The 21,910-nt window shown below is 44.5% G+C and overlaps 1 protein-coding gene, 1 long non-coding RNA gene and 1 pseudogene across 5 annotated transcripts in view; 2 read left to right on the plus strand and 1 right to left on the minus strand.

The window, feature by feature from the left end:
* LOC8031367 (alpha-2-macroglobulin-like protein 1) overlaps window positions 1-3,656 on the plus strand; it is a 209,204-nt gene extending 205,548 nt beyond the window's left edge. For all 4 annotated transcript variants that reach the window (XM_029988207.4, XM_029988211.4, XM_029988219.4 and 1 more), the window contains 2 exons: window positions 2,509-2,611; window positions 3,392-3,656. In XM_029988207.4, the coding sequence (XP_029844067.3) occupies window positions 2,509-2,611; window positions 3,392-3,501 (213 nt within the window). In that variant the 3' untranslated portion in view covers window positions 3,502-3,656. The remainder of the gene's footprint in view (window positions 1-2,508; window positions 2,612-3,391) is intronic.
* Window positions 3,657-6,656: 3,000 nt separating this feature from the next.
* On the plus strand, window positions 6,657-18,400 carry LOC115327263. Its single transcript, XR_006077476.1, has 4 exons — window positions 6,657-8,307; window positions 11,332-11,712; window positions 14,890-15,042; window positions 18,312-18,400. It is a non-coding gene; the product is annotated as an uncharacterized LOC115327263 (long non-coding RNA).
* On the minus strand, window positions 11,120-21,765 carry LOC121835122 (annotated as a pseudogene).
* Window positions 21,766-21,910: the final 145 nt, after the last annotated feature.

Consider the following 21,910-nt stretch of genomic DNA (forward strand, 5'->3'; position numbering starts at 1 on the left):
ATTGTCTCTTTGGACTAAGTGAGTTGTTAGAGGAAGCACATCTTTGAAGGTCAAACCTTTTCTTTGTGTCGAGTAGTGATTCACCTACGTTCACCGGGTGGCGGTGGTTATGCTAGAATGTGACCCTTTGTGTGAGTGTTTCGCAGGTGAGGTCAAAGGAGATAAGAGAAGGTTTACCCAAATTTCATTGTCATCTTGTCATTGTTTTTTTTTGTAGAGACGGCATTGGAGTTGTGGTATATAAGGCGTGTATGAAATAAACTGCAGCTGAGTTTGAGACGTTGCCTCCTCTTTTTCTACCTTCTGTTGTGTTCTCCTTTCTGCCCCGGTCTCAGGTTTACAATCATGTTTGGTTATTATCTCTTGCAATATTTATATGAACATCAATGCAATACCGATGAGGCAATTTAAAGATAGGAAATCATTTATAGTACTTGGCAAGTCAGTAAGTATGGAGTTCAAATGATTGCTGCCTTGATTGAGAAGACCCCCACGCACTGATCATAGAAATGACATGTTGTCTCTATTCAACAGAAAGACAAAAAGACTGCCAAAAGTTCCGAGAATGTGTTCCACTGCTGTTGTTCACTATTGTTGGATCCTATTCAGCAGACATGTTTTTGGTTCTTAGAACTGTGAAGTAACTAATCAAAAATATTTAAATTACTGAAGTTACCTATTACTTAGTTGCATTTTTGAAGAATTTCGAATTGGTTTGGATATTTCAAAAGTAAATAAAATGTTACTTATTACAGGTGAACCTCGATTTAACGAAACCCGATTTAACAAAACCCGATCGTAGGAATTTCCCGATTTTACAAACAAATTCGGATTCCCCGCGCAGTCTATGCGCGAGGTCTCTCTTCGATTTTACGAATTTTCTAATTTAAAGAAATAATTAGTGGGTCTCAGTGACTGTTAAATTGAGGTTCAACTGTAGTTATTTGTAAAAGTCTAACTGCATCTGTAACTCAATTGCCAGGGTAATTTCTGAATGCTTGACAATAAGAAGAAAAAAAAAGAGGAAACCCGATTGTAATTGTGGACCCTTCGAAACGACTAGTTATGGACTTTTCGAAACATTGCGACATAATTGTTCAGAAGCAAGACTACATGGGACTGTAGGGACTACAGCATTAATGTGCTCTCACCCTTGATTTTTAAGAGCAACTTGTACCCTTCTTTTAGATGTCAAACAGGTGATTTAGAATCAGACTTGTACCGTACACATTACAAGTAATCAAATTACTTGTAATCAATTACTTTTTGAAGTAATTTTGTAATCAGTTGATTACTTTTATTAGGCAATAATCACAAGAGTAATCTGATTACTTTTCGAAGTAATAAAATTACTTGTAACCGTTACAGTTTGTCCACGGGACCCCCCCCCTTGGCACACGCCTTTTTTTATGAAATGACAAAAATAAAATTTGCTTTTTTTTAGAACGGAAAAAAGAAAGATTTTTGCAAAGTGTTAGGAGACGAGGTCAATCTCTTTCTATGTACAGTTTCTGTGGAATGTCCGTTGTTTTTTTTTTTTGCGAGCTGGGACTGGGAGTGGAAAGCCCCAGGGAAGCCACAGTGCATGACAAAGGCCTTTCAGGGCAAAGTTTGAGGAAGCAGAATGCAGCCTTGCGAGTCCTTCGTTCAAACTAGCCCCCTCACGCACACACACGCAGAAATAAAAAAAAATAAAAAATCCTGCTTAGGGTACCTACTCGCAGCCCGTAGGAGAACCAGAACCGAAGAATGCCTAAAGCGGATGCAAAATGTAACAAAGGCAGTTGAAATATTTCCCCATTTCCCCTACGTGGTCTTTGTGACAAGCAATGTTTCGAGTTGAGAAGTGGTCAGGGCGATCTCTTCCGCTAATGGATACTACACGTGATGCGTTTCAAATCCTGGAGCTGCTGCTCTTTTGTATAACATGCGAGCTCATCCACATGTGAATAATAAAATGAGCGACAACCCTTGCTTAAGCTTAACAAGATCTAAAACCCCCTCCGCTCCACCCCCCCCCCCCCCACACACACACACGCACACACACACACACACTCTGGCGAACGCCCAGATCATTAAACGTCTTCAAACGAATTCTATGCTTGTGTCCGCATTGTGAAGGTGCAACGACCACCGAAGAGGGAGCCAGTTTTTCTTCTTCAATACTTGTGCAAATGTGAAATATAGGTTAGAAGTAGTTCATTGTTATGAGTGCTAAAGATGTGTCTTCACACAATAAAGTAATCGGAAAAGTAACGATTACTTCTTTAAGTAATGTCCAATTACTTTTGCCATCGAGTAATCAAGTAATCTAATCGAATACTTTTTAGCCAAGAGTAATAGTACTTGTAATCGATTACTTTTTTTTAGTAACGTGTACAAGACTGTTTAGAATGAGCCTAGATCATAGGAGCAAAACAAATTCACTAAGTACAGTGTAAAAAATGTCTACAGGTTTTGAGAAAGGCCCAGCAGAAGTTACTAGACATTTTATGGCTTCTCTTCCAGCTCTATGTGATGGAAACCTGCTTCCGTGTTTTGGAGAAAAGAGACCTCCAGGTTTCTGACGTTCAGCCTGGAGTCGTCGAGCTCTTTGACTATTACCGCTACCGTGAGTACTTCCTTTCCTTGGTTAGTATACTGATTGAGCAGATAGACGTGCAACTTAGTTCGCGGCTGGGAGTTTTGCTGCAAATGCTGCTTTCGGTTTTCATAAGAGTGCTGCGCAGAGCATTCACACCACTTATGGGGGTCTTAAAAGATACATAATGGCATCTGGTCCCAGAAGCTACATTTGGTCATAGACTGAGCATTTCTCAATGTGCAATTTATCTTTACAATATATTGTTCTCTTTTTTTGAAGGCACCAGGTACAAATGGTAAGCCTGTTCTGAAGGCTGACACCAGTTTGACGCTGGTTTGATGCTGCTGGCTTAACTGAGCATGTTCCACCAATTAGATATCATAAAGCGCTCTAAAAGAGAGTCCTCCATGGGCCTTTCTTGCTCGTGGAGGTCTGACGACAACGTCATGATGTTATGTGACTTAATGGCATTACATTACACCAATTTCTCTGCTAAATTCATGTAATCATGTGATTTGATGCCACAGTGCCATTTGACCTGAGATCACATGATGTCAGGTGACATCAATCTCCTCACTAAATTTAGGAAGAAAATCATTGTGTCACGTTACATGGTCTCGTGTGATGCCATGGTGTTTTGTAACACCATAGTGTCACGTGAAATGACGTCACAACATTCCCTGCTATACTTGAATAGAAAGCACAACTCATTAAAGACTTCATCAAGTGCCATCGCATCTTCGTTGCATTAATGAAATGTTAAATGATTATGCAGTGATTTTTGTACGCTTCATGGTATGTTTTCAGAGTACAAAGCCTCGGCATCTTACGAAGTCACCGAGAGGTGCACCCCCACTGAACAGGGCCCGTCTATTAGCGACAACGAGATCGGTGAAGACGTCGTCACATTCCAGTGATCTGCGCGGAGATTTTCCGTAGATCTTGCCAGCCAAAGACTGGCAGACCAAACATTCTGTGGGATCTTGCAATGGTTTCAGTCGTTTTGTGCCTTCATGTTTTCTTCCATCTCGTCCTTTCCTGTGCCATCAATAAATTGTGAATCGCATTTTTATCAAATAGTTCTATAGACTAGGAATACGAGCCCAAAATCTCAAAGTGAGTTCTTGGGTTGCCGAAAAACGAAGGCCATGTGGTCGACTAAGCAATAACAATGTTGGCATAAAAACAAGTTTCCAAATCAACTATATAAAAATAGCTTGTGTACACAATGCTATTTGCGACTCCAATTCACTATAGGTGGTGCTACTCGTTTTCCAAAATGTTTAGTGAGGGTCGGAGATGCGCGCCGCTGCTGAGCCTGTCTACTTTGCTGGCTTCACTGAGCGACACACGAGGAACCTAGGGTGTTATGGGCGCAGGTCACCTCTTTATCCTGAAAACAACAAAGGTATTTAGCGTAATATTTACGCTAGGAGGCACGATTCTGGAGCGAAACCGAAAGCAACCTCTATTTTGGATTTAATTTCTCAATATAGGTCTTAATTTCAGATTCTTTAATGATTCAATATGTGTCTCACACCGCAATTAATCAGTTAAAGAAGTAGTTTGCGGAAACTTTTGTCCCTTTAAAAGAGCGTCTTTCATACACCTTAGAGGTAACATAGAATATTATTATATGTTGCAAAAATCTGTCCTGATATTTGTGCGTTCTTGCTGCCTTTTCTCTCAGGTATTGTCATGTGAAATAATGAACTTCAATGGGTTTTTGGGTATTTAGGTGATTACTTGCTTTAAGATTTTACCCAGCACAAGAATAGCACAATAAATCCAATTTATACAATATGTTAACAAAACATATAAATTAATAAACTCTGTTCTCACATTGACATCTTAATACATACCTAGAAAATGCGCACAAAAGCGTGGTGAAGGAGACGGGTCCAAATATAGGCCCCAAGGCCATGTGTGTTGATAGTCTCACGGAAGACCAGAGGTCACCGTTCGCTCAGCAGTCCTGGAGACAAATTCCTTGATGATGTCGTCCAGGTCGAGCCGGTAAAAGCTGCGCAGAGTCGGGCCAGATCAAAATCGCACGCACTCCTAGGGCCTCTTTCAGATCATCTGTTGTGAACTGCCTTCCCCCGGCGGCGTTATTCAAGGTGCTCTCTTGTAGCTGCTTCCTGTAAGGCTGTTCAAACCGCCGTCGAGTTTCGCTCAGAATGCAGTCAACAGCCGCCGAGTACTCCTTCCGTAACGCTGCGTTGCAGTAAAGTAGAACTGGCGGAGAAGGTTTGTTGCTCATTTCAAACCTTTTTGGCAGTTGGCCTTGCGCTGCGAGGGTCCTTTAAACCTATTCACATTGCAGTTGAGCTCGTGCAGTCCTACAGCTCTTCAAACGCGACTTCAGATCGCAGGCGGGGCATTGCCTCGCAGAGAGTCTCTGCAGTCTCCTATACACCAACTCATGTTTACAAACAAACCGGAGCGCCCCTAGCGGACGCCACCGGCGCCGCGCTTGCGCGGTGGATGGTGGGCAAGAAGCTCGCCGTCGCCCATAAACAAACCATTGAATTGCGTTGTTGTCGGCGTCGGCGGGAGTCCCCGTGCTCTTTTTCGCGTTGGAATTGTTGATTCTACGTCCTCCTAACAATGTCCGACTACTTGAGCGGCTTCAGCAAAACTATCGGGGCAAAACTTTGCGTGAATAATGTGACGTGCGGCGATTCATTTCACGTGGACGCCGCAGAATGGGCGCTAAAGCCTGACTCCCACGATGAGATTCTGCTCGCTATTTACCGTCGCGACGTCTCTCGGACTGCAAAAGCGTGGACCGTAGCTGAGATGGTGGACATCGATACTAAAAAACCGCAAGTAGAATCGGGCATTACAAGTCGGTGATGGCCACTGGTAACAATGATCAACATCTTCTTGTCTCTGTTTACACTTAGCCTACTTACCCCAACCAACCTTCAAAAGTGTTTTGAGGCCTGCACTTAGTTCTTATCGCAATTACCGGGTCAACGTTTGGTTTACGGGCCGCTGTCGTTTGAACGAACTGACGACAAAAAGCAGCCAAGTTTGAAAGAGCAGACGACAGTTCGAACGCACGCGCAATGGAGTACGGGCAAGAAGCACCGCGTCCCATGTAAACAAACCATTCGAATGTCACGTTGTCGGCGTCTGTGTGAGTCTGCATACTCTTTTTCGCGTTGGAGTCGTCGATTCTACGTCCTCATCGCAATGTCTTACCACTTCAATCGCCCGAGCGAAATTATAAAGGCTCGTTACGCCGCTAAACTTTCCGTAAATAATTTGACGTGCGGCGATTCATTCGCATGAACGCTGCAGAATGGACGCCAAAACCATGATGAGATTCTTGTAGCTATTTTCGGTCGCGACGTCGCTCGTGCTGCAAAAGTGCAAAAAGGTAGCGGCGATGATCGACGTCGATACTGAAAATCGGAAGCGGGAACAGACCAAGCGTAACAAGTAGGTGATGGCCACCGGTACTAATAATTAACATCTTGTATCTACTGTTTACCCCGAGCCTACTTAAGTCTTTTGAGGCCCGCAATTACTTCTTATTGCAATCACCGGGTCAAAGTTTGGTCTACGGGCCGCTTTTGTTTGAACGAGCAGAAGACAAAAAGCAGACAACTTTGAATGGGCAGACGAAAGTTCGAACGATCAGGCGGCCGTGTGAATTTGAAGACGCACTGAATCCGTGGGTAGTCCGGACAACTTGGGGATTTTCTCTCGTTCATGTTGGAACAAAGTAAATACATCTGGTGACCACAAATTGTGGCCCGCACACGCAATCGTAGTTCGACAGCGTCTGGTTTGCCCTTTTCACGGCTGCTATCCACGTTCTCGGACGAACGGAGGGTGCAGAAACACATGAAAACTGATCTTCAAACCTTTCCAGATTCTCTTGGTAAAGGCCCCATCGCAGCATTTTGACGAGAAGGCAAGTTTTTTGTCTCGTTTCTTCCAAGGGAACACAGGAATGCATGTCTCGCACGGCGACTTCTGCCCACCGCCCCAGACCGGAAGTGCGTCCGGCGCGCCACCACCGCGGCGTGACGTAGGAGAGTTGAGTTGGTGTATATCTGCGGCGTGAAACGTTGCAGTAGCCTTGCAAGTTCTTTGCATAGACTGAACAAAGCTATAGAAATGTTTATTCCTAGCAGCATTTCAAACCTTTCCAAAAGCCTCTCATAACCCTTCAAAATGGCCCTGCTGTTCGCAATCGAATATTCTCCTTGTAGCAGCTCGTTCAGTGTCTCCTGAACTCTAGCATAGCTTTCAGCGAACCTTTTCATTGACTTCACTCTGACAGTCTACCTTGTTGAGCAAAGCAGAAGGTTATTGGGCGTTGATCTGGCCTCTTCCGCTGCCTCGCTGACTGGAGGAATTACATTAGATGAGGAAATAGCTTGGCAGTTATTCGAAGTCTGAGTGGGCGGGCTCAGCCTTATCCTGAGAAATCTTGGGGGGGCCTGGCCCCCCCAGCCCTCCGGTTCCGGAGTCCCTGAAGGCAAAAACCCAAAGATGGAATCTGAGGGGTTTACTACCGTTGATAGAAAGCCTTTTCACCGAAACTCGTTTTAGAGAAAGGGCACGGTTTGTCGAAGCACAATTTAGAGAAAAGGGGGCCTCAGTTTAGAGAATCGCGGTTTATGGAAAAGAGTCGAAAAGGCGACTCTGTTTAGCGAATCATTGGCTAAACACAGAATCCAATCTGACAGAATCCACTCGGCGGTTTGGCCGTTTGGCCGCGTGCGCAGCGTGCAGTCGTGCGTGGTTGCGTTGGTTGCGTGGTTGGCGTGGTTACGGACGGCTTATTCGGGCGGTGTTGCAGAGCGGTGTGGTCATGTGGTCTTGATAGGCAGTTAAAGGTCTATATAAAAAGCAAGCATCTAGCCAAGGCGGGGTGTGGTGGAGGTGGTGTTGTGTGCATGATGTGCGTGCTCGTAGCGCGGCCAGCGCAGCTTTTAGTTCAACAGCGGTAGGCCACAGCGAGTTACCAGCTACACTGTGACGCTCCTTGTGCGGTGTTGCGATTGACATGGTTCCTCGTGGTGAGCTGCCAGCGACTTCGTAGGTCCGTCAGAGTGTTGGAAATTTTGGCTGTTCGACTGATAGTCGACGCGCAAAAGTGACGTTGAAATGACGTCGGCAACGGAACTACGGACAACTACTGCTACTGCCTGGCTGCCGACGAGGCTCCTTGTTCGTAAAGGGTAAAAAAAGTGTTGTTTTTTTTTCGGCGTTTTAAAGGACGGCCGCAAAAGGGGTTTGCCATGTGAAAAGAGCCCGGTAGTGGGGTTTCAGTAACGTTTCTTTTTATTTGCAGCTGCTATTTTTTTACTTCATGTTGCAAAGCAAACAAAGTAAGTAAACGTAGTGCAGCAGTTCCCACCTCTGACAGCTGCCACGAGCTAGAGCATTCAGACGGCTAGTGCTGCCTGGTAGCTGTAATAATCGCACTGAAATAGTCTCATATTTACACTTGTCTCTTCACACTGTTGCAAGAACATGTGCTGATTGCAAATGTTTCACACATTTGCACGTTTCCCGCAATCATGGCAAAAGCAGTAACAGACTAAACATGCTTTACACGTGACGTCACTCTAGGGAAGGATGGGGCCCCGCACCATGCTGGCGGTTGGTTTCACACTGCACGGACGGGCTTAGCAAGGCGTAGGATGCCACTAACTGCCCGAACATGCGCTGACATGTGCACCATATTTTCAACAAAGGTACCTAGTTTTTACATGTGAACTTGGAAAAAAGTGCTGAGCTGACAATGATAATGTTCAGCCAATATGTGCGGAATGTTTTGGCGTCGGTGCAATTGCACCGCACAGAAAGTTTTGATATGGCGACAATGAAGTTTTGACGTGAAGGGCTATTGTGTCGGCAAAAAAAGCTTCATTGTGTGCCCCAAAATGTGCCGAGTGGCTCTAAAAGCCGCTTGTAGTAAAATTGTTATGATTTTGTAAAGTGCTGGTAAACAAAGCAAGGTTACTGTCATAATCTAAACCTCAAGCAATAAGATAACGGACAAGACCGCTTTTCTTGTCTCGGGATTTGGATTATGATGTTTTCTAACCAGCTCGCTTGCATACTTCCGCTCCTTGTAAAGGTTACTGTGTCGCGGACAGCACAAGCCAATGCCCCGGCGGCAGTGTCTCGGCGAGCGTCCACATGGGGGACGCCGCCGACTGACGACCGTCTTGCGGGGCTGGTGGTGGTATATGCGCTCGCAGTGCAACACTCTCGCTCGTGCAGAACAGGGAGCCCCGAAGGTTCTCTCAAAGCACAAAAAATGGCATAATAAAACGAAAGGCAATGGGCATGTACATCATGAATGGGCAAAGCTGATGCAAGTGCGTGCGGAAGTGTAAACAACGGTAAAAAAGTATCTTCCCTCGCTGCTATAAAATGCGTCCTGCAAACTCAGTATTGCGCAGCCGCATCCCTTCCCTGCCAATGTAGAAGAACTTGTAGTGTGGCTAGTTGATGAATGTTATGAAGCATGGTGTAACGTGCAAAAAATAATGAACACTAGGAAGAAGACATCCACAGAGGTGTCTTTGTGTGTGTCTGCCTTGTGTTCATTGTTCTTTGTAATTTACGTCATGCTTCATAACTTCCCTGTTACTCATACTTTCTCTAACTTGACGGCTACTCTGTTGCGAGGCGTGCCGACGAAAATATCATTGGGATATGTACCAATAGACGATTTGCTATTTTCCCATGCACCCCGGCCCGCGTGCGAGGAATTCTGGGAGAGACTGTTCTCGCCTGGCCGCTCTGCCTGGAGATCACATTGCCTTGTCGCTTGCATCCACTTAATCCTTTGTTTTTCGAGTTCATTACCTATTTTTATCTATTCCAGTGTATTTTTTATTGCTTCTAGGTGTTTCTATTCTCTTCTGCACGCAATATTTCTTGTATATATATAGTATTGGTGCCTTTATTTTGCCTTTTTCGACGGGAGTTCCGACGGACAACACGTTGCATTGCGTGTCGTTCCCCAAGTGAGTATTACCGTTGCTACCAATTCCTATAGCGCTGTTAGCTGTTCATTTTGGTTCAATATGACCAGCGTACAGTAGAGAGGAGCCGTTTATGAATACCCGCGCACATGTCATAGGGGTATTCAGAGCTCTGAATCAACAATCGCGACGCGAGAGTCGAGTGCGCTGTGATTTTGCTGCCCGCGCCCGCTCCGTTAACTCGCACTCTAGCGTATGCCTTCGAGTGCTGCTTACTTGACGAAGATACAGCACGCCGCTTTGTCGCCGCAAATCATTTCTCCGAATGCCTGCGAAACCGTAACACCGTTTTGCATATCCAACGCTGCGGCGCCTGACAACTGCTTGCAGCGGCGCGCAGTTGTCAACACTTGAAAAAGGGTGTTTGCAACTGACAACCGCGTAGCATAGTGGTTCTCAAATGAGGGTCCCCGAAGGCATTCTAAGGGTCCTCGAAGCCCAGCCTCATCAGTCGAGCCCGGAAATAAAACTTGTCTTTTCTCAGATTTAGAAGAAACATTCCAATTTTCGGGTGCGTTTTCTCGTGTATATGTCAATAAGTGAAGTTTACTTCACACAGTCATAATTAACCTATACTTTCCCTTCTCATCACAAACAGGGTCCTCCATCACCTCGGCCGATCCACGAGGGGTCCGCGAAACATCAACGGTTGAGAACCACTGGCATAGCAGATAGATTAAAAAGGCATACCATAAGCACATACAAGCCGCGACGTTGGGCCACCGGCGCTTGCACCGCAGCGTCGCGTATGCCTCAGCTTCGCAAACATTCGGACGAATGATTCGCGGCAACAAAGCGGCGTGCTGTATGTTGGTCAAGTAAGCGGCACTCGAAGGCTTACGCTACAGTGCGAATCAACGGAGCGAGCGCGGGCAGCCAAATCACAGCGCACTTGGCTCTCGCGTTGTGATTGTTGCTTCAGAGCTCTGCCTATCCCTATGACATGTGTGCGGGTATTCATAAACGGCTCCTCTCGACTGCACGTGGTCAAATCAAACCAAAATGGACAGCTAACAGCGCGATAGGAATCGGTAGCAACGTTAGTACTCACCCAGGGAATGACGCGCGAAGCGGCGTATTGTCCTGTCGACACTACCATAAAAAAAGGCAAAATAAAGGCACAAATACTATATATATATATATACAAGGGATATCGTGCGCAGTAGAGAATAGAAACACTTAGAAGCAATAAAAAATACACTGGAATAGATAAAAATTGGTAATGGAATCGAAACACAGAGGATTAAGAGGGGGCAAGCGACAAGGCTATGCGATCTCAAGGCAGAGCGGCCAGGCGAGAAACAGTCTCTTCCACAATTTCTCGCGTGCAGGCCAGGGCGCTTGGGGGATTTTGCAAAAGGCCTATTGCTACAACCGAGCGCTGTGCAGTTTACCATGGCTCTCGCTGCGAATGGCTGTCGATTCGACCGACCCAACCACCAGCATGGTGGTTGGTGTTCGACATCATCATCTGTAGTAGGCGCAAGGCATGTATTATTTGTGCACGTGTCATCAGCTGGTTGGAGACAGTGTCGCCAAACGAAAGCTGTCATTTTTTGAAAGGAATGCACTTGCACAGCTTTATTCGTCTCTCAAGGCTCATATTCCTGTATCTTTGACAGGATTTAATGTCCTCATACCTTGGAACAGTTTAGTTGGAGTTGTCAACATAGATAGGTCAAAGTTGCATACAACATGCTTTGTTCTTCTTTATTACTTGAGGTGGTGAGCAACGCCCTTGAGGAAGTTATGAACGGTCATCATCAGGCGCTGTTCCACCAACTTGAGGAGGGCTTCTTCCCGCTTCTGGTGGGCTCTGCCTGGTGGCGGGGGTGCCTGACCTCGAAGAAGGGCCTCTGCTACCAGCTCTGTTTCCTTCTGCTCTCGGCGGAGAGCATCGACGAGCTTGAAAACGCCGGGGTGGCTTACCCCCACCACGCTCTTGAAGCGACGGTGCCAGGCCTCCACGTGATTGGTATTGCGTGGCTGGCCGGCGTCAACGAGGTCCGCCACTGACCACACCTAGGGCGGAAAGAGCGGCAGCATCCGCATGTGCACGGGACCCAGGGTTTGCAGCTTCCCAAGGATGAAGTTCTTCTCAAGGTGCTTGAGTACCTTCATGGTTTCGGGGGGCATCAGTGGTCTGATAGCTTCGTAGGCCTGCAAGCAATTGGTAAAGTAGCGATTATAACCTCTATGAATTCGACTACGCAGGTTCTGATGCTTTGGACATAGTTTGCTGAATACCCCTTCTGTTTTCAATATCGATTTACTCACAATAAGAGGTCTGTTTACTATTGTCTTTCACTTTTTGCTGACTAGATTTTATAGGTCTTGCCTTAAACCTTTGATGCAAAAAATAAATAACTGCCTGTAGTTGAGCTTGTTGATGCATAATACATAAAAATAATACTAAGTTCAGCTGGCCTTTTTTAGTATTAGCAAAAAATAATTTAAGAAAACAACTTAAATTCAGGACATAAATATCTAAATATGCATTTTCCACAAAAAAAACAAAAACAAAAAAACATTCTCATTTATTTGTAACGCCGAATTGGATTGCAGCTCTTGAGGAGGAGGAGGGGAGGGTACTGAGGAAAGGGTATACCCCTCCTCATCCTGCATGCTACTCCTCCCTCCAAGTGGTGTCAGCTTCGATGTCAGCGTAACTGTGAGGTCACGTGACCCTCGTGACGTCGTGTCACCCCCGTGACGTCACGTGACCCCGCGAGGACGTTTCAGCACGGTGCTGAAACGTTGCCGCAATTACGCTGACGGCGATGCCGACACCGCTCAAGTTGTAAACGGGCACCCAAGAGCTGCGCTATTTATGACACAGGGCTCATTTTAGAGTGCAGAGCAATGGTCCCTAAATAGCCACCATTGTAGCTCGTCCTTGCCCCGTGTACAGCCCTGCAGAAAAAACTAGAGGAAAGAATCGCTCATTTTAATGGCATCTTGTGTTGTGAATTTTTCTTTAATTTAATTCTTTTTTTATGAAAAATGCATCTTGTAACCTGCATGTCCTATCCAGGATGTTTAAAAAAAAAGTTTTCTTTTTTTGTTTAGGTGCTTTTCTCCGATTAGTCAATTTCTTCAAAGCTTGGTAGGCAGTTTCCACCCTCCCTCTCTCCCATTCCTCCCTCTCCCAAGCACCTTGGCAAAATGGCCAATACCTTCCAGATCAGGAGTTGACAAACGTTTTTAGCAGTGGTCTGAGCCGGAGGCGTTGGAGAAGTATGGGGGGGGGGGGGGGGGGGGGGGGGGGGGGGGTGCATGCATGCGTATGTGCGTGGCATAGAAAGAAGATTAAATAAATGGTTTCTATCAAGATACACATGACTTTATCAAGATACAATAAAGAATTTGTCACATGAATGCATGCACCTGCATTCAAGCTGCTAACTTTAAGTCATGAAAAGTTATTGGACCGAGCTTCCTTCCGAGTTGCAAACCTGGTGGTTCTGAGAGCTTTAGGCATTATAAATAGTCCATGTAAGGTCAAAGCCGTTGAACTGTCCTGGAGATTGTATGCATGTGGGAGGCGAGGGGGCATCTCTAATATCGTGCAGGGGTCTGGACGAAACTGCCTTGCAGGCCAGATCCGGCCCGCTGGTTGCCGACCCCTTATCTAGACAACAAGGCCACAATGCTAAATGTTCTATGTCGCCTAATAAAGGCTCTAGGTCTTCCAAATCTTACTCAATTGGATTCGAGTTACTTCAGGAGGTCATGTCATGTGACAACACTGAGAGAGCAACGTTGGTTTTCAAACACCAGGATACAAGACCTTTACTTTAAAAGATAGTCAGAGTGCATCATGTATGTAGCACCCCTTTGGACGCTTCTGCTGCCTTGTTTTGTGAAATCTATATGTCAGTGCAGCATCACTTCAAAGCTGACACAGAAAAATAAGTTTCACTCAATCTTTTAAGTCGCTGCAAAAGAACAAGCATCGTTGGTGGGCTCCTTGAGTGGTGCAATAATCTACAATCAGCACAACAGCGACAGTGTGTGCAGCACAATGGAGACTCCAGATGAGTGGGGTCAATTCAACACCTACCAAACAACAGGGCTGCAGTGTTCAACACGTCACCTAGGCTGCGTTCAAAAAGTTAGGTCAAAGAAGTTTTCGAACACAGTTTAGGTGACATGTTGAATACTGCAGCCGTGTTGTTTGGTAGGTGTTGAATTGACCCCACTCATGTGGAGTCTCCATTGTGCTGCACACATGGTTGCTGTTGCACTGATTGTAGAATATTATGCCACTTAAGGAGCCCACCAACAATGCTTCTTTTGCAGCAACTTGAAAGATTGAGTGAAACTTATTTTTCTGTGTCAGCCACACCAAAATGGTGCTGAACTGAAATATAGATTTAACAAAACAAGGCAGCAAAAGTGTCCGAACAGATGCTACGTACTCCATACTCCGAACATTGCTCATAGAGCAATATATCTTGAGCAGATTACCATATTTTTGGCAAGAGAAGGGTGCGATTAAATGAGGCTCGTGATGTCACAGTCCTTGCTTCCTCTCCTCTTCGCTTTGCCTCCTTGCCTTGGTACGGCCTCTGTTCCAGCACATGTAGTAAGAAGGCAAACCAAACAAGACAGGAAGTGAGGACCACGACGTCGCATGCCTCTTTCAGTGGTGCCTTTGTTTTTTTCCAAAAATATGGCCCTCTGTTGGAGATATTGCTGAATAAGTGACATTTTGGTGTTTGTAGCATCCTGCCTAGCGCTCCAGCCTTGTTTTGAGAAATCCCAACATCACTTCAGCGTCTTACTAAGGAAACAGGACAGAACCCTCCGATCCTCTTAAAGTTATATCCTTTGAAATGCACAAATATATCAGAAAAGTTTGCTTATTTCCAGGGAACACAGACTTCTACTGTAAAATACCATGCAAGCACCCACTAAAACTTGGGAGTTAATCGTGATCAAATTGAGGATGGGCACTTGTCAGGTCATCAATTTTACATATAAATGTACTGTGCATATCTCCTCAGATCTTACAAGTTTGGGAATGGGCATTTAGTGTGGAATGGGCAAGTATGCGGTATTCTACAGTAGGTATAGTCAGACCATAGCTGGATTAATGGGTAAAGGTTGTGCCCTTTCTAAAGGGGCACTAAAGAGGTTTTTGAGATTGTCTATTTATGGTGATAACTCATTATATGTGATGTAAACATTTAAAAATTACAACCATGTACAGCCTATTTCCTATTAAGAGTGTGGTCAAAGTTTTCAACATGCGTCTTTTTCTGGGAAATTTTGCAGAAACCCAGGGGCACAGCCACCGCATCTGAGCAGTGACGAAGGTGCTTGTCAGCCAACAACAAGCAACTGCTACCCCTGCGGATTGATCTGAGCAGGAAGTCAATGCATGTGTGGTTTGAACCGTGCACACACTGCGTCTGCAATTTCTATTTGGTAAGCTGCATGATCTTTCATTTCTGGGAAGCAGATGAGCAAACACATCCCTCCCCCAGAAAAAGGAAAGGAGAAAACCTAATAATTGAAAACGAGCGTGTTGCATGGTGAATAGATATGAATACTTGAAAGCATAAAACATGGAAGACGAAGACATGACCTTTTTCAATGAAAGAAGTCTTGTTTCCATGCTCATCTTTCCTTGTCTTATGCAAGTATTCATAGAAAACCTAATTTGCATGTATTTCTATCGTCATGTGAGCATTTTTGTCATCTGAAACTTAGAATAAATATTAACTGGCACCTACTGCTTTGTATAACAACAAAAACAAGCGTCTTCAAAGACATCTTTAGTGCACCTTTATGGGCGATTGCTCTGTCCCCTTAGCATACAACATAACTAGGCTGTATACTTTCCGGTTTTAACCGAAAAACACCAATAAACATCCGCCGGTGTCGAAAATACAAAATCGGTTAGAACCGAAAAACACCAACAAACATCCGCCGGTGTCGAAAATACAAAATCAACTAAAACCGAAAAAAAAGAATATATATATATATATATTTTTGATTAAGCGCTGGTTTTTTTTTGTTTTGTTTTGTTTTGTTTCTTTTTTCACCGAAAAAGTCCTGCATACTTCCCAGTTTTAACCGAAAAATACAAATAAATACTTGCCGGCGACGGAAATAAAAATAGTTCAAAACAAAAAAACACCGGTTTCTAAACAATTTTTTCCTAGCAATGTGTTTTTTTTTCTTTTTCACAGAAAAGGTTTTACACAAACTTCCGTCAAACACATTATGATTTATGTTACCCAGAATCATGCACTTTGCCTGTCTTTCTTTTGTGACCTACGTGGTCTTGGACTCTTGGAGGACACTAGCTTTGTTCCACTGTTCTTCACTATCAGTGGCCCAAGAGCCCAGTCACAGCTGACCAGTACTGTCCCAAGCCTCGTGGGACGTTTTAAGACTTCCTGTGTCCACCGCAAATGTTGGGTGGGTATTCTCAAAATTGTGCATCGCCAACAGGAAAGTGCGGGTGTCAGTGACAGACACAAGCCTAGGAATGTATGCATGCATATACTAAAATAATGAAGTGTGAAAGAGGTTGTGTAAAAGATCTGAATAAAATTTTGACTGTTTTTTTGTCTTCAGCGGTGGTTAACCACCGCTGAAGACGCTAAAAACGGTGATTATCGGAAGGGGAAGGAAAGGGGGGGGGGGATTGCGAATGTAAACTTACATTCGCAATCCCTTCTCCCCCCCTATAATCACAGTTTTTAGCGTCTGCACAAGAGAATTCACCGAAAAGCACCGGTATTGAGGAAATAAATAAATACCGATAAACATCCGCCAATTTTTGTCATAAACACCGAAAAGTATGCACCCTAAACATAACAGTAGAATTATACGTGCTCACCTCCTTTTTTTTTCTCACTTAATTTTTAACTTTAATTAGTGTAACCAGTGTGCTGCAGTAGAAGCTATATTGAAGTCCTCATTCAATGAAGTAAAAGAGGTTTAATTCTGCCAGTCCTCTAGCAGCCTCCATCAGCATCGAAGCTGTTGTATCAATCGAAGGAGCTCTGAAGTACTTCCGATTACATTTGTAAGCAGCGCCTCTGTTTGTTTCCTTTCTTGTGTTTGTTGTTTTTAGCAGTTTCCACCATGGTACTTAGCATTCACCAACTAGCCCATCAACAAGTTATTTCACAGCGTCCACGTCTCCATACCATCGTCTTGTCTGCACACATCATGCACAATTGAGCAGGACATGAACTCTATCAAGCAAGCAGTAACTAGTTGGGAGAGCCAATGTTGTCTGAAATTCACTCTTGTAATCCCGCCACTAGTAGGCGGACATGAAGAATATACAGTACCCTGTAAGTAATTTAAAACAGCAGAATAATCTGTATATATATTTACAACAAGCTCCACTATCAACCGTTACTCAGAATAATCTGCACATGTACCGTATATGTACTTAGCCCAGTTGGGGCTTTGAAGGACAGCCCACATAAGATACCTGCTATTCCAGTAGCCGGACAGTGCTCAACTCATATTGTTTATAAGAAGATGATGTGTAGACAAAATACCATAGATCAGGGGTTCTCAAACTTTTTGGTCTCACGGAGCCCCAGGAAGCCTCAAAAACTGCCGTGGAACCCTCCCCCCCCCCCCCCCCCCATATTTGCCGACTGAGATGCAACACATGCACAATTGTAGGCAATTTTTGCTTGTTTTGCTTCCCATATATCCTCACACCATATCAATCGCAATGTCAGTACAAAGTGAGATGAAGGCGCTTTGCATGGTCCTTCCGCGCAGCCTGCGGCGTGGGGGGGAGGGGTTGCAATTTGGGTGTTCATGGAACCCATGAGACCAGCTCGTGGAACCCCTGTGTCCCCCAAAACCCAGTTTGAGAACCCCTGCCATTGATGACACTGCCAATAGACTCCTTTTTAAATGTGCTCTCCGTTCCTGTCCATCTGTTAGAATAAGTGTCATTGTCATTGACTTTGCATCATTGTAGTGTTTGTCTGGTTGTGTACTGTTGATGAGGGACCCTCTGGTTCTCTAAAGTGTGCAGCGAGTGGTTTCACACTCTTATGTACAACCACCTGTTGAAAGAAGAAATATTGTTACACGAGAGCAAAATAGCTCCTTCTAGCTGAAATGGAGAGCTCAGAAAAAAGCCAAGAGAACAGTGCAAGCTCAAAGAGAAGGCAGTTAACAGAATGCAGAGGGAGGAAGAAATTTGGAACAGTAAAAAAAAAAAAGGGGGGGGGGGGTGATGGTTTAGAGTATGAAAGTGGTGGAGCGGTAGCAGGACTGAGAGATATTTTTCTTTGTGAACCGCCCAAAACTGTGTAAAGGGAAATACCTGGGTAATTGAAGAATTTATCATGAGTTAAGAGATACTTGGGAACTGGGTCAAAAGCTTGCAGAAGGCATATGAAAGAACAAACTATGTTTTGGGGATGGAATGGGACGAGTTTCTTACGGAGATGGTATAAGTTTGGATACATGGTTTTGCGCAAAAAATTGTATAAGTTCTTCTATGAGATTTTGTAAGTGTTTTATTGAAATTAAAAAAAAAAAAAAGTTTAATCTTATGTCTGCACTGTACAAAGAGGCTGTGCTACATAGGAAGCCACTTAATAATAATTATTGTGGGGAAGAAAAATACAAAAATAAAAATAAGCTGCAGTCATTCTCTAGTAGTTTACAACTTTGCTTACATTATACTGAGTGCTTGCCTGCAGGACAATACTTACCGCCCGTATCTGGTGGTCTGGAAGGAAGGCCAGCGCAAAGAGCATCCTCATTTTCAAGCTGAAGTCTGGGTCCTCAGCGTACCTGGTCTGCAGCTGGGCCTTTTGCATCTTCCGGTAAAGGCACTGAGTGAAGTGGAACAAGCACCCCTTCAGGACAGTGGCTGGGAAAGTTCGGCGGATGGCATTCATTGCTGCCATCTCAAAATCCACTATGAGAAATGGTGGGCTGAGCATTTGTCCAGCATTCGTCGCAAGTGTCTTCAGTGTCTGAAAAAGATTTAAGATTTTCAACTGTTACTATAGACTCCTCAAATATTTGTGACTTGGCACCCTGCTTTTAACTTAAAGCCAAAGAATATATCCTTGGATTCAGTGAACATTGCTACATTAACTTAAAGGAGCTGTGCAACAATTTCAGGGCTTTGCTTAATTAATTGTGGAAGTTGATGTCTGACACTTCTGAAGTGAACTACAGAAAACAGATTTTGCATATATACCCTAGTTTTTATCTTAAAAACTGAAAAAGATCCAGATTTTTGCCGCCTCTCAACTCTTACATCGTCTTCCGGGTCACGTGCGCAGTGACGTTGATGGAATAGGCACGGGGTTCTGGTAAAGTTCTCTCTTTAGAGCCATCACTGAGCAGCGAGAACTCATCCGCTCGCGACCGCGTGACCACGTGCTGGCGGACGCCGCGCAAACAATATGGTGAAAGGAGGAAAGTCTCATCCGGGTCCAGCCACACTCGTCCAGCCCTGTCCCCCTCCTCCTCCGGCTTCTGGCGGCTGTTCGCGGAAGCAGATAGAGCCGACTGTTTTGTGGACCTAGGATAGATGGCGTCACTAAAACTCCGTATAATAAAAGTTTTGTCAATGATACGAGGTTTTTGACGCATTTATATTTATGTTGGAACGACAAGATTTATAGAAAAGTTACCTTTTATCGAGCAGGTATTTGCACAACTTACTATCTTTCTACAAGATTCCCCATTGACGTCATACCGCATGTTTCTCATGGGCGCCGCTCGCGGCTGCAGGTCGGGGAATATTCTAACTTATGCCTCGCTATTACGCGGCGGAATCGCAACATTTCAATGAAAGGAGGTGTGTTTTTGTCATTTGGGACAAGGTGAACAATATCAAAAGCAGAAGTTGCAAATTCTTTCAATGTTAAAATCATTGCACAGCTCCTTTAAGTGGGTTTTCTAATTGGGACATCTCTGAAGTAAGAACTGGACACATATTTTAGTGATAAGAGTTTAGTTCTTGTGTGTCCTCATTTATCCATTCAGCCATTATCTTAAATGACGGGAAGGTTTTAGTTTTTGTTGCTGACTTTACATCGTCTTTCTGTTTTTTTTTATCTAGCACAGCAATCCATTTGTTTTAATTATAATCCAATAATGGTGTGTATTTGTGCCTAGTTCACCATATTTTGCCTTTGCTTCTGCTGAAAATGTTTTGTTTGAACCTCCTTACATTCTTTTAATGAAGTGCCAAAGTCAAGGTTGACATAGTACTAGATAAATGCCTCAAAACTTTAGCATGTCCAATGGCCAGCAACCTTATTCAGAACACACGAACTGTGACTTGTCTCGTGAAAGCGCCCTCCTGGCAGCACCTAAAAAAAAAAAAAAAAATGGCTCCATGACGTGGTGGGCAATGAAACAACCCGCTTGCTCAAGGCCGGCTTTGCAACTGGACCGGCAACAGCGCAACAACTTTTTCGGCGAGGCGTCTACTCTTAACACGATCCTGTCAATACTGCCTGCCGTGTTCAGTGTTTGCCGATGCCCTGTTCTTCAGACGCCGCTGCAACCTTACCCCTCTAAGCCTTGAGCAAGCGGCCTCCTCTACTTAGGTTGTTCCCTTGCCTACCACGTCATAGAGCAGTTTTTTTGTTTTTTTTTGGATGCCACCAGGAAAGCTCTTTCACAAGATAACCCACGGTTCACGTGTTCCAAACAAGTTTGCTGACCACTGTACACACACTGTGTGACACTGTTCATGACATCTGCTCTTCTTTGCGTTTTACTTGTGCATAGTTGATAAGCATCAAATTTTGCTTCTGGTGTTGGAGCTCCGAATGAGAACTTTCCTCCACTCTAGAGTTTGCAGCTGTTCGATTATAAGGGAAAACATTTAAAAAATCTTGTGGATTGCTAGCTCATGCTAACTGTGTCGTGTAGTATACATCAACAAGACTGGAAAAAGACTTGGTATGTAGCCTTGCCATATCAACATTAGCCACCATGACCTAAGCTATTTAATGTACTCTGATTAGCACTGGTGTTACATATCACAGTTTAAGAAGCCCTGTCTTTAAAAGAAGTTTATAGATGTAGCATACCAAACACTGGCTATTGTATCATAAAATTGTGTTCATAAGCATGTCTACAATTTAGTTTCCCTTAAAGGGGTACTCCGCCGATTTCTTCATGGTCCCTGATTTGCTTGAAATTTTGCTAAACTCGCCAAACAACATCGCCAAAATAGTATCCCAAATATTAGGTCAAAAAAAATTTTTTTTTTCACGAAGTTATTGAATTTACAATTTTGCTCCTCACCGTGTTTTTCAAACTGAAAGTCTCTACTGGCAACATTGAAAAAGTGACGTCATTGGAAGTGCAGGGGTTCACTCTTTGGATTGTAGAATTTGTTCCCAACTGATTCGAAGCAGTTTCATGGTGTCAAATGAATGCTTTGGAAGCTCGCTCCAGTCCCCGCGCTCCAGCACGGAACAAATGATTGGCCTATTCTATTTTTTAGACTGCTCGCCCGACTGGCAAGCTAACCTTCCAGTGACGTCACGGCCCTGAAAAGGGCGGGTATATTTGAATGTTTGTTTTTGCATCATTTTCATTTGCCGATTTCGCAATAACTATTATGAATTTCACGATACTAAATAGCATACCAGAAAGGGCAAAGGCCGGGGAGTCAGAAAATATAGTTAGTTGAGGTAGCTCAAAAATCGGCGGAGTACCCCTTTAAGACTTCCAGCTTGTATCATTAGGGCAGAAACGTTAACAGGAACCAACCTCAAACACGTGCACGTAGGACTCCTCAGTCCTGCTTGTGGCGAGGATGTACACAAGGGGCAGCATTTTCTGCGCACTGGCCGCGAGGCCACACCAGCCGTGGAGGGTGTACAGTTGTGTGTATATCTTCGGTGTTACAAAGAATGTTCCATCACCGAGCACAGTTGTGCTGTCGCACAGGAGCTTCATGTTGTTTGCTGTGCCGAAGATGAGGAAGTGTGTCCCCAGCGCCGACCCTTGATACAGCAGGAAGTCCTGGCCATCCAGGGTCTGGTTGTAGGGGCTCACAATGTCCACATCCTCGGCACAGGTCGGTTCAGCAGGACGCGTGGCATTTCGGGCCCTCCTTATTGTCTGGAGCAGCGCCCTGCGGCTGGGCAACGCCAAGGCGACCTCGTTGTCCATCGTTGCAAATGTATTCTGCAGGGCATAATGTTATCGCATTTAGCACATGTTGGCAAAAAATCTTTACAGGTGGGAGAAACGTTATAATAATAATAATTATCGGAGCTTCAATCTGTCCCAAACAGCTTTAAATCCTTAGCAGGTT

The sequence above is a fragment of the Ixodes scapularis genome, unplaced genomic scaffold, assembly GCF_016920785.2.
Source record: "Ixodes scapularis isolate PalLabHiFi unplaced genomic scaffold, ASM1692078v2 PGA_scaffold11__112_contigs__length_91849675, whole genome shotgun sequence".
Classification (NCBI taxonomy): Eukaryota; Metazoa; Arthropoda; class Arachnida; order Ixodida; family Ixodidae; genus Ixodes; species Ixodes scapularis.